This window comes from Chinchilla lanigera, unplaced genomic scaffold (genome assembly GCF_000276665.1).
Source record: "Chinchilla lanigera isolate Chin_1 unplaced genomic scaffold, ChiLan1.0 scaffold00066, whole genome shotgun sequence".
Classification (NCBI taxonomy): domain Eukaryota; kingdom Metazoa; phylum Chordata; class Mammalia; order Rodentia; family Chinchillidae; genus Chinchilla; species Chinchilla lanigera.
In genome coordinates, this window is record NW_004955467.1 from 6487698 (window position 1) to 6501414 (window position 13717).

Sequence of the window (13717 nt, forward strand, 5' to 3'; positions counted from 1 at the left end):
GCGCATCCCCGCAGCGCCCCGCGGGTGCTGTCAGCAGAGCCGGCCGCGCGAGGCCCGCCCGGGGTGTGCGCAGGGCCCCTCCCGCCGCCCCGGGGTGCTAGGCTCAGTCTCCTCCGTATCCGGTGCCCTGGTGCCTGCTGCGGCCTGCTCTCTGGGAGGAATAAAACGTGAATGAACGGGCTGAGTGGGAGGGGAGCGGGGCACTGCGTCTGCTAACAGCTGCTGTTCTGCCTTCCAGGTCAACGACCCCGACGCCGAGCTGTGGGTGGTGAGTGTGAACTCGTCCACAGTCATCCTCCGTCTCAGAGAACTGTCCCGTGCGCAAATCGCGCCATTCTGTTTGCCTCAGTTTGCTTCCATTCCTGTCTTACAAATCAAAACCTTTGCTGTTCTCCCTACAGTTTTTCTTCGGGGTGGGGAGAGGGATCAGTGGAGAGAGAGAGAGAGTAAATTCTGAACTTTCTGGAGACACAGGTGTTCCCACAGCAGACAGACAGATGTCCCAGCAAACCTCATCACATTCGTTACAACAAGCTTAATAACATGAAGCTGGGATTGGTGGTGCACACCTGTAATCCCGGCACTCTAGGAAGCTGAGGCAGCAGGATCTCCAGTTCAAGCCTAACCTGGGCAATTCAGCAACTTAGCGAAATCCTATCTTAAAATAATTAACAATAACTTTTTTAAAAATAATAGTGAGTACCTCTCCTTTGCTAAGTGCCTACAATGTGCGAGCCCCTTTACATACATAATTGCTGACCTTTAGGACAGCCATCCCGTCGTATGCAAATACTTGTGTATCCACAGAGTTTAATGTGGTGCGATGGGGGTGGGGGATGTCCTGGAACCAATGGTCCACGGACACCAGAGAAGACTGTATTCCTTCTGCAGAGGCTTGAGGGCCGAGAACTGACCTCTCAAGGTCAGTCGAAAGATTACACAAGTTTCTAGTCAGAAACTCTAGTAAGTTTGAAAAGCAGGCTTAAATTCTGTAGTTCTTCTAACCCAGTGAGTTATGTTTATAGAAATTAGTTAAAGTCCATAAAACCTACGATATTCATTTAGCCAGTGCTCTGAACTGAACCATTTGGGAGTGGGGAAGACCATCCCATACATTTCCTGAAACATCTGAACTTTGCCCAGTCGGCAGTACAAATGGGTAATCTTACACAATCTTCTACAGACAGTATCGACAAGCAGGTGACTTTTAGGCTTGGGAGTACCATTGACCATGTACAGATGAGCAGTAAATGAAGGCATTGGGGATTATGATGTGAAAGTCTAGTGCCAAGTGTCAGATATCCAGAACAGCACTGAACTTCTAAAGGGGCGTAGTGTATATCCACCGAAACACCACGTTGTTCCTCAGATACCCAGTATGTTTCCCTCCCAAACCCATTCCTCCTCCTGACTTGGCCATCTCTGTTTTCAGCAGAATGTTCGCTGAGTCATCCTTGCTTAAAACTTCAGTCATCTCTAACAGCTGTCTGTTCCTTACCACAGCCTTTGAGAGCCCCTCCAACAAAATAAAATTTTAAAAGTAACCCAACAAGAAAGACCAGCCTGAACTGCATAGTGAGACCCTGTCTCCACCCCCGCACCAAAGAAACTATCTAGATCCAATTGTTTATCTTTACAGTACCTCCCATCTTACCTTTTGATTCATGTCTAGATGATCTAGATGATCTAATGTGTGCTAACCCACATCCTGACAAACCTCCTGCATTCCCAGTTCTGCACCCCCTACCTTCTCTATGGAACACCTTCCCGCTCTTGCATCAGCCTCTAATTTCCTGTGCTCCTGGGACCCCTCCTACATATCATGGTCTGCTGCAAAATCTTTTGTCATTCCCTAAACTCTCTAAATGGAAACTCCACTGGGATTTGAGGCCTTCCCAGCTATGGCCCCAACCACCTTCCTGGCATGGTCTTTGAAACCAGCCCAACAATGACAGTCACTGCATCTTGGCCCCAGAACTCCTGCATGTCATAGTCTACCCAACTTCAAGGACTGTCTTCAAGGACTGTCTCTTCACAAAAACAAAATCTGCGTCTTTCTCATAAGTTCTGAGCATTCTTTCCTTGAACACTTGTAGCATCAGCATGCTCGGCTTCACATTAAACCACTAGGGTTGGCTCTTACATGCCAGCGCCCAGGAGGACAAAAGGAAGTTCTTCTCTCCTCTTGGGAGTCTTTAGTGACATAATGAGCTTCCACTATGGAAAAATCTTCCTGTGTTGGCGCCCCCCTCCACCTCCAGTCGTGGGGATTAAACCCAGGGCTTCACACGTGCTAGGGAAGCTCTCTATTACTCAGCTACATTCCCAGCCCTATTTTATTTTCTTTTGAGAGAGTCTCCATAAGTTAACCAACCTGGCCTTAAACTTGCCATCCTCCTGCCTCAGCCTCCCAAGTAGCTGACATTATAGGTGTGCTCCACTGCAATTGGCCTGCATTCACTTAAATAAAAATGAATGGACACACAGATGAACAAATAAATTACTGTCCTTTAGAAGTTACCGTCACTGTGCTCAACTCATTTCCATGTTCCCTATTTCACCTTGCTCATGGGAGATATCAGCGTCAGAATCCACAGAGCAGCAGACAGTGGAAAATATGACTGCGCCAGTTATAAACATACAGAATTGCTCACTAAGATCTCCAACGGTAGATGCCTAGTGGTCACCAGTATCAGCAAGGGCCTGAACTTTCTCTTTCTTCTGTGGCACCTCATGTTTATACCATAGCTGCTGCAGCTCCAAACATCTTATCTCCAAGTAAGAAGCAAAGCAGGAACACAGTAAGTTTCCTTCTTGTGTTTTCATCCCTTTTATTATGGAGAAAAATGTTTCCCAAGAAGCTTTTCAGACAGTGCTGCAATTCGGTTTGTACCCATCAGCATGGTGTCTTGCGGAGTCCATTCTGACTGATCAGCACTCACCATACCAGCTGGTGAATGCTTTGTACATCATCAGCCTTCTCCTGCAGGGTGACTCCTGTTTCACTGCTGAACTGCGACCACTTCCAGCTGTGAAAGGGGCTAGGAAGATAGTTTTCCTGGTGGAGAGAGTTTTTCTAACGAGCGAAACTGTTCCTTAGCTTAAAGGACTGTTTAGTTCATGTTTACAACGCACTGAAACACTGTTTAGACGTCTTAATCTATTAATCTGTTAATGACAGATTATGATGCACTGAATGCACATGTTGAAAACCTCTGCCAAGGGCTGGGATATAGCTCAGTGGCACAGCACCTGCCTAGCAAGCACAAGGTCCTGAGTTTAATTCCCGGTACCAAAAAAAAAACTTCTGCCAAACTTTTCTTATTGAGAGCAAAATTAAACATTGTATGATGTATGGGTTTATCTTTCACTTTCTTGGACTCTTGGGTTCTGTCTCTCTTGAGTTCTCTCTCATTCTTGGTGTGAAATTGCTTGCTATGAGGCTTGAGAGTTGGACCACCTTAGGGCCAGTCTTCTAACTTCCTAGTCAACTTAGCAGTTTCCAGGTGAAGAGCCCAGTCTCAGTATGTGGCATACCTGATCCATTCATCATGATCTCACTTGCAGAGATGGACCACTGGACCAGATGTTCCATGAGGTCAAACCCAGCCAGGCCATCTAGGTAACTGTGACTGCCTCTCTGCCCCACTTTGCAAAAAACCTTTTATTATTTGCAAGTGGGGTTGGCCATGTGGACATGGAAATTGGGAGAGACTAGGAAGTCAGTGTGTCTTCAGGCCAAAAGTCTACACTTAGCGCTCGAGCTTGAAGATGAAGGTGTCTTTCCTGGAATAACCAGCAGTCTAGGAAGAAGGAGACAGAATTACAGCCTGAAGTGGTTATCAGCTTACCGTTTCCTCAATAGTTACTGAAACTTAGTGGTAAACTATGGAACCTGACAACCACTGATCTCATGTTCCTTCCCTTCCTAGATACCTGTGCACATGCCGTGTAATGGGCATACTTCTCACCACTGTATTTCCTCTCTTTTTTCCTAACAGGTGGTGTACATGATACCTGCTGTGTTGACCCTGCTCGTTGGATTTAACCCTCTTGTCACGGGTAGGAACCTTGGATTCTGGAGATCCAGCAAATCAGATTTTCTTATAATGATGAGAATCTACCTGCCAAACTCTCAGGAGAAAAGCAGGACTCTCAGCATTCCTTCTCATTTCTGATAAGGGGGGCTCATTTGAATGTAGATCACCTTACCCATCTGTAGGAAGACTTCAGAAAGACTTGCTATACCTAGCCATTCTTCATCAGACCTGGCCCTAAGAACTCTCAGCCTAATGTGGAATGCCAGTTATGCAGTCTACCCATAAGAGAAGGGTTTCAATCACTGCATTGATTTCCCTAGCTACCAAGCTAGGTAAAATCAGCAACGATCTACATGTACTTCTTGTGTTCTCATATTCAATGCAATCAATGCCTGTTATATATTTACTATACACAACCCAGATCCACTGACTTTCTTTACAAACTCTTTTAGAGTAACACCACGCCTGGGAATTAGTTTAGTTTAGTTAAAGTCTGTATATGAAGTGCCACTTACATACAGAAGTTGTTAAGAATGTCTATAATAAATCTAGAGTTTCATTAAATGTGTCACTCTTTCTAATCAATATTCTGCCGCAGTACCTGCAGCACTGTATGGTGTGCTCTTCCCTACTGCGCTCTCATTCCTTAGAGGAGGGTCCTGTCCTATACATCTTTGCATAAGCCTAACTGAGATGTGTGTCTAAATCAATTCAGGTTGCTGCAACAAAAATATCATCAACTGGGTTGTTTATAAGCAACAGAAATTTAATTTCCTTATTTCTAGAGGCTGGGAAATCCAAGATCAAGGCATTAGCACATAATTTGGTGTCTAGTGAGAGCCTGCTTCCAGTCACAGGTATCTCCCTCTCTCTTTGTCCTCTCATAGTGGAAGGGACTAGGGACATTTTTCAGGCCTATTTTATAAGGGCACTAATTCCCTCAGGAGAGCTCCTCCTCATGAACTGATGGCCTCCCAAAGGCCTTACCTCCCAATACTGGCACTTTAGGAGTCAAGACTTCAGCATATGAACTTGAGGGAGACACAAGTGTTCAGAGCATAGTAATATAGCCAGGCACATCAGAGGTGGCTGTAAGCAGAAGCTTTACCATGTTTATTCAGTAACCTCCTCCTTGGACTTTTTACGTCTACAGTTGGATATGTAGGTGAAACGTTCACTTTAAAAAGATTTTTACTACCTACAGACTGCCTAGTCAATGCTAGGCAAATTGTAGCTACCCCTTTTGTGGCTCTAAGAGACTCAACAAATTTTAAGTTAAATAGTTTTATACTATAAAATGTTGTAACAAGAAAAGAAAGTATATTTTACATTCATTGTTAATATTTTCTTGTTAATAGGAACGATTAATCCTGAAAGATAACAGAAAATTAAATTAAAGCAGCTTCTACATGTGGGGCCCAAAAATTCTCAGAAGCCTTAGGATAAAGACTGTTGATTCTCACCTTGGAAAATCTCAGTTCCCTAGATGGCCGTGTTCCTTGATTAGGCTTCTCACTGGCTGTCTACATCTTTACAGAGGATCATTTAGATAGGGCTCCTTTGAGTATAAGGCAGGAAAAGGAGAAAAGCTAAACTCACATGTACTATGAGCTAAGAAGAAAATACATTGGCGTAACTTCCTGGAAAGGCTGTGGGTGGTGCTGATGGACACGGAGCCTCAGCTTCTCTCCACCTCCCCATCCTGCCATGGCCGCCCTGACTTCACTTCGGACCCACGTAGTAGCCCTGAGCTCCCACTTCCCATCTCTAGGACGTTAAGTCCCAGAGAATATAGGCTCCCTGCCCCCTCCCTCCCTTCCTTCCTCTGTTATTTTTTCTCTTTTCAGCTGGGGGTTGAACTCAGCACTTTCACATGGATACATCCCCAAATCTTTTTTATTTTTTACTTTGAGACAGGGTCTTACCGAGTCACTAAATTATGCAGGTGATACTTGAACTTGCAGTCCTCCTGCCTCTTTCCTGCCTCAGCCACTTGAGTGCTGAGATTAGAGGTGTGTGCCACCGCGCCCAGCTAAACTGTTCCTTCACTCTTTCAAAGTATGAAAAATGAATTACTGTATAAAAAATGAATGAATCATCTGTTGGTCATGAGCCAAATAATTGTGGCTAAGGTGATAAGGGCTTGGTTGCCCTACGGTCCATTTCTCTGGTGCACACAGACTAGGGGTGTGGGAAGTGTGGGTTCCCAAAGAAAATAAGGGTAATTGTGATAGGAAAGGGAATGTGTCCACTTATGTTATAATTAGTGGCCTAATCTCTAAGTTGTCCCTCAGAAAACTTTTTTTTTTTTCTGAGTGCCTTTCCTGAAAGCAGATTATGACAAAACAGGAACACAGATCATTTTTCTCTGGGTGTAAGATTCCATGATTACTAGCGTCGGGATGTCTACCTTTAGGTAGCTTCATTTGGAAGAGTGTTTCTGCAGCACACATCTTGTTCTGCCTGGTGTGGGCCGCTGGCTTGGCATACTCCCTCCTGCTGCACGCACAGCACAACATCCTACACGAGGAAGAAGGCAGGTGAGCAGTGACTTTCGTTTTGGGGGTGGGAGTGGGGGTAGAACTGAGAAGTCTTTCACTCCTTTACAACCTCATCTTATCTGTTCACGGTGATGATTTAATTCCTGTAACTGTACCACGCAGAGAAGGAAAGTATTATATGGTTTATAAACTGAGGAGATGGTGGACCCAGGATTCAAACTCAGCCCTGTCTATCCAACTCCATCATTAGTACTACCAGCAATCGTTACCTATTTTGTTATATTACTGTCAAGACCTCAGACCTCAACCTCCTGGCAACCAGCAAGAGTACATACAGTAATACTCAGTCCAGTCTAATAAGGTGAAGTCTCTGTCAGCACTCTGACTCAGCTCTGACTAAGGAGAACTCTTTTATCTACAAGGGTGATCAGCCACATCAGAGACCAGTATTTTAAGTCAGCCTTTTGCTAGCCTTGCCTTAATGTGTCTCATGACATATCCTCTCTGTCATGGCCAGACATAGTTCCTATTTTATCACCTCTTCCTCCCACCCATGACTCTTGATCTTATTAAAAATCCTCTTTTTTTTTTTTATCTCTCTGCTGGTACTTGCCAGCTTCAACCTTCAGAGACCTGTAAGTTAGGGATCATGGATTAGGTACTGCTCTGGTACCCAGGTTTCAGAAGCAGTCCAGCTGGGTCTGCAGATAGGAATGCAGATCAAATGGGCTAAATTGCCTCCAACTTGAAGGCCAGGAGGTACAGTGAAGCCAAGGAGGGGCTTCCCCTGTCACCATGGCTGAATATGATTGCTCTTTATTCTGTGTAAAAGATATGGGCTTACAGCACACATAGCTAGAAGCACATACTCCAATGGTTGAGTCACACTAAAAACCATTTCCTGCTGCAGTCTCCCCCAGTCTCCTGCAATGTGTGCTCCGGTTGTGCACTGGCTCGCACTCATCCTACAGTTAAGCCTCTGAAAATGTGAAAATAGCAAATCAAATCTGGGATTGTTTTCTTGGTTGTACTATTCCTCCCCCTGACCTGAAATAAGTGATGCTGCAGTCACTTCAAAATTTGAAATATATGTTATTCTACAGGGAGCTGTCCGGTCTGGTGATTATCACAGCATGGATGAGCCTCTGCTACAGTTCCTCAAAGTAAGTTTTCAACTCTGGTTAAAATCAGATAACCCTCAGTTAATAAGGTTAGGTAGTAATTGAAATTGTAACACACAAAGGAAAATCGTGATCTTTTGGAAGAATCTTTTCTTTTCTAAGGAAAGCAAGGAATAGGTGATTTAAATGTTCATCTTCACTCGTATGTTCTTGAGTAACATAGTTTCCTATGAGGCCCATGTAGTAATAGGCAGTTGTTAGCCTCAAAAGCATCCTTCATGGTGAAGGAAAATGATCTTAGAAGGAAGCTTAGAAATTCAGAAAAGAAGGGCAAAGAAGAGATATATGGGTTGGTATGTACAAATAAATTATTAACTTCTAAAACAAGAATAACGATGTTTGGTGGAGCTTAAATATATAGAATAAAAATACATGACAGTAGAAATATATAGATTGGAAGGCACTAGGTAGAGTAGAAATATTCTAAGGATCTTTGATTTTCTGAAATGAGTTAAAGTACACATTTATATTAACTCTGGCAGGTCAAGGATTCATTCCATAGGTTTTAGGGTAACCTCTAAAGAATAGAAATTGAATATAGAAGGCAGGAAAATGGAAGAAAGTACAGAGCAAGTAGGACAAATAGGAAGAACATGTTAAGATAGAGATGTAAATCCAAATATATCAGAAATTACGTGAAATGTAAATGTACCAAATAATCAAGACTCAAAGATTTTCAGAGAGAAAGAGAGAGATTCTTATGACTAAGAGCCATTTGCATTTCCTTTTCCATGAAATACTGATTCATAATTAGAGATACAGATTTAACCTGATTCTCAGGTTGTTGGTCTCTCTAATTTTGGAAGCTCTCTATATATTAGTTCTATTACTTTTTGTCTATAAGCTGAAGATACTTTGCCAGGAAAAGAAATGTTTTGGCTGCTGTTAATATATCATAACCAAGTTTATCCATATTTTTGCTTGTTCTGCATCTGGAGTTATCATTAGGAAAACATGCCTCCCTCTCAGGTTGTAAAGTAATTTTTTCTTTTCTTGTAATACATGTTTAGTTTCATTTTTACCTCTAAATCTCTAGACTTGAGCCAAGAACATGGCTCTGTGGTAGAGCACTTGTTTGTCTAGCATGTTTAAGGCCCTGAGTGTGATCCCCAGTACTATTGCCAAAACAAACAAAAACAGACACACACACACACAATTCAGAATTTATCCTAAAGAAATGAAGGAAGGGGATCCAACATTATCTTTTTCTTACATGGTTATCTGATTGCCTCAGAACCAGTTATTAAAAAGTGGATTTAAAATGCCAAAAAGAGATACTTTTTATTGACAACAGTTTATATCAAGAATATATAATAATTCTAAATTTTGGGTCAGGGATATAGCTCAATGGCACAAGTGCCTGCCTAGCAAGCACAAGGTCCTGAGTTCGATTCCCAGTACCACAAAAACAAGTTCTAAATTTTTATGTACTGAATAATAAAGCCTCAAAATAGATACAGCAAAAGTTGACAGAACTAAAAGGAAAAACTGAAAAATCCACATTTATGTTGGGAAACATTAACATACTTCTCTTAGTCACTAAGTAAGGAAACAAAAAAAAAATCAATGAAAACACAGAAAATTTTAAATACAAATAAAAAAATTAACCTAATAGACATACATAAAACACTCAAATAAGAATGGCAGAATTCACTTTCTTTTCACACATACACTGAGTATTTACAAATAGACTATCTGGTTGGCCACTGGAAAAAAGTCGGACACATTTCAGAGGACTGAATTCCTAGAGTATGCTCTCTGACCACAATGCAATTAAGCTAGAAATCATTAACAAAAAAGATATTTAACCACTGCAAATTTAGAAGTTGGGAAATAACCTTTCAGATAACATTTGTGTCAAAAAACAAAATCAGAATGGAAATTAGAAAATATTTTTAGCTAAATAAGGATAATACTATATGTCAAAATTTATGGGATGCAGCTAAAAATAATGCTTAGAGGAAAAATTATAGACTTAAATACATATCTTTTTTATAATTACATTTATTGATACAATTTAGATATGTATAATGATCACATTCATCATAAGGAATCTGTAAAAGTACATGATATAGCTTAGCTCCTCTTTTTTTTAACCTGTTCCCCTCCCGTTTTCAACCCCTCTTCCCCTCCTTATTTACAAAGTTTTGTTTCTATTTTGTCTTTTTTTTGTCGTAAATGCATATATTTAAAAAAGAATGGGCCAGGATGTGCCTGCCTGACGAGACCAAGGCCCTGAGCTGGATTCTGGGTACAAAAAAAAAAGGAAGAAACAGAGAGAGAGATAGAGAGAGAGATTTCTTGTTCAAGAAATTTGAACAAGAACAGCACATTAAACCCAAAGTCAGAAGAAAATAAACATGAAAGCCAAAATCCATTAAAAGAAAAATTGACATGAAACTAGAGATTAAGTCCACACACCTATCATTCCAAAACTGGGAGGGTAAGACAGGACTGCAACTTCAAACCCAACCTGGGCAATTTAGTGACTTAGCAAGACCCTGTCTCAAAATTTAAAATTTTTAAAAGGGCTGGAGATGTAGTTAAGTGTGAAGGCCCCAGTACCAAACCTCCAGTACTAAAAAAATTTAAAGAGAGGGCATTGATAAAGCCCAAAATTTAAAAAGAGGGCATTGATAAGGCCAAATATGGATTCTCCAAAATGATCTACAACACTGACAAGCCCTGGCAAAACTAAAGAGGAGAAATAAATAAAAGAGCAGGTGCAAACAAGAAGAGGCACAAATACAACATATTAGGAATGAGAAAACATCATGATATACCTAAAGATATTTGAAAAGTTATAATGGTATACTATGAACAGCGTTATGCCATTAAATTTGGAAATTTAGATTAAATGGACAGATTCTTTTAAAAAAAATTCAAATGACCAAAACTTACTTAAGGAGAAATATTCAGATCAGTCACACACCTATTAAAGAAACTGAATCCGTAATATAAATGTTTCCTAAAAGAAAACTGTAGACCTAGAGAGCATAGCTAGAGAATTCTAACATTTAGGGAAAATATAATCCACAAACACTTCCAGAAACTGGAAAAGAAGAAATACTTTTCATTCCAGTTTTTGAGGACAGAACAACTCTGATACCAAAACTAGCCAAGAACATTACAAAATAAAGGGAAATTATATAGCAGTCCCACTCATGACCATAGATGGAAAAATCCTGAACAAACTCTTAACAAATTAAAACCTACAAAATACAACCCAACAATCAAGGTCATTTCATTCTCGGATACAATTAATTTATCACTTAAAAGTAGTGTTTTGCACTGTGTTAGCAAGTGGAAAAGTAAACTGTTCTTGAACTATAAGCAACATATGAAAACATTCAACATCTACTCATGATAAAAGCTCTCAGAATACAGGCTTGAATACAGGTTTAGATACCCAGTAAAGGCTAGCTACATCAAAGCATAATACTTAGTGGTGAGCAGTTCAGAACTCTCCCTCTGAGATGAGATCTGCTATTACTGCCATTTTTCAACATGTTCTAGTACAATAAGGCATCTGAGATGAATACGTACTTCTCAGAGTAAGAAATACAAATGGCAAATAAATACATGAAAAAATGTTCAACATCATTAGTCATTAGAGACATGCAAATTAAAACAACGATGAGACACCATCTCACCCCAGGAAGAATGGCTATCCTCACGAAATCCATCAATAACAAATGCTGGTGAGGCTGTGGGGAAAAAGGAACCTTTCTCCACTGTTGGTGGGAGGGTAGACTGCTGCAACCACTGATGAGATCACTCTGAAGATTCCTCAGTAAACTAGGATTAGAGGTCCCATTCAACCCAGCTATTTCCCAAAAGGGTATCATTTTAGAAGAACTGAAAATTCGTAGCACAATGATATATGTACACCCATGGTTATAGCTGCACAATTTGTAATAGCTAAATCATGGAAGCAACTCAAATGCACATTAGCAGAGCAATGGATAAAAAAGATATGGTATTTTTACATAATGGAATATTACTCAGCTATAAAGGAAGATAAACTTGAGGCTTTCATAAGTAAATGATGCAACTAGAGACCATACTCATAATCAAACCCCCATGTGTAAATACCATATTGTTTCACTAGTGTAAGTACCTGAAAGAGTAAATAAAATCTGAAAGGTACAATAGATATTGTGAAAGGGAAAGAAATGGTTCAAAAGGAAAGAACAGGGCTGGGGATATAGCTCAGTGGGACAAGTACCTGCCTGGCCAGTGCAAAGTCCTGAGCTCGATTCCCAGTACCAAAAATAAATAAATAAGTAGATAAGTAAATAAATAAATAAAAAAGAAAAGAACAACTGGGATGAGGGAAAAGAGAAAAGCAAGAAAGAAGGAAAAAGTATGTATACACAGGATAGTTGTACTACTGATTTCTATTGCTTTATTGAAAGGAACAGTTAATGTTTAATTCTTTGATCTATCTTACATGCCAATATTTATTTAACTGAGTAACCAATTTGAAGATAACAATATGTAATACAGCAACCATTGTTAATTTCCTATCACCTTGTCTGAAATTCTGTATTGCTTCTATTGTTTGGGTATTATTTTGTTTATGACTGTTTGTTTATTAATCTGTTTTCATTATTTTACCTTAAAAATAAAAAATAATAGAATAAAAAGTACAAGGATTGGAAAGAAATAAAATTTTAATAATTTATGGGTGAAAGACATCATTGCATATATAGAAATCCTAAAAGAATCTAAAAAATTATTAGGATAGGTACGTTTAGCATCATTAGTAGATGCTAGGTCAATGTACAAAAACCAGCTACATTTCTATTAGCAAGTAGCACAGCACTGAAAGGTTACCCCTTATAGTAACATCAAAATAACCAGCTTCCTGAAAATAAATCTTGGAAGCATATGCAAGATCTTTGCACACAAAATTATAAAATACTATGGGAAATTAAAGAAAATCTAAATAATTTTATAGGGATAAACCTATACTGGCAACAGGATAAATAAATAAACTAATAGAATACAGTAGACTTTAGAACAGATCCATATACATGCGGGTGCTTGACTCCATGGTAAAGGTCGCAGCGCTGCGGGGTAGCCAAGAAAGGCAGACTTTTCAATAAGTAGTGCCTGGAACAATTGAATACAGATATTCCTCTTTTAATGATCTACCTGTTTAACAACTGTTCTAATTTATGACCGAGGCACAGTGTTTGGACTTACAACCCATCTTTTTTTTGGTACAGTTCTGTACATCTTGCTTATAGAGCCTTAATGTCTTTTTTTAATACAGTACACTTTGTGTATACAGTGCTGTAATTTTGCTGATTGCACTGTACAGTTTTATGTTATTATAAGCTGCAGTACTGCACATAGAACTTATACAAATAAAAGCAAATTCACCAAGTTGGAGTCTTCTTTGGCCATTTCTTCATCCTGAATGTTCTAATGTGTGTACTGTGCATAATTCCTCACTTAGCGACCAATTCACTTAACGACCTAGTCACAGAAATGGAACTTGGTCATTAAATGAAGAATGTCTGTCTACACGGAATCAAGTGAAACAACCCTTATCTCAAAATTTTCATAAAAATCAATTTCAGGTAGTTTGTACATCTAATAAAAAGAGGGAAAAACAAAACTACTAGAGAAGTTTACAATATTTTCAAAAGCTTGGGCAGGGAAAGATCAATTTTAACACTGTCTAAATAATCAGTGTTCCTCATAAGAAATCACTTGGGTGGGACAAGATACTTGCAACACATATAAACAGTAAGAATTGTGTTAAGTAGATATAAAGAATTTCTATAAATCAGTGCGTTACATTTTAATTTAAAGAACTGATAACAATGACAAGGGGATGAAGAGATGGAGGACAGGAAGGAGGGATAGAGGGGAGGGGAACGGAATGGAAAAAGAGTTAAGACACAGTATGTACATGTACCAACTTGCTGTAATGAAAGCATTCATTATATACTGAAATGCATATGAAATAAATTAATTTTTT

General features: G+C 39.8%; 1 protein-coding gene across 2 annotated transcripts in view; it reads left to right on the plus strand.

Moving 5' to 3' along the window:
* Positions 1–238: 238 nt before the first annotated feature.
* Tmem220 (transmembrane protein 220) overlaps positions 239–13717 on the plus strand; it is a gene marked incomplete at its 5' end in the record, with an annotated part of 15243 nt that continues 1764 nt past the window's right edge. The window contains 5 exon segments of one of the 2 annotated variants that reach the window (XM_013522257.1): positions 239–268; positions 4002–4062; positions 4826–4897; positions 6457–6580; positions 7645–7704. In XM_013522257.1, coding sequence (XP_013377711.1) covers positions 239–268; positions 4002–4062; positions 4826–4897; positions 6457–6580; positions 7645–7704 — 347 coding nt within the window. 2 annotated transcript variants of the gene reach the window in all.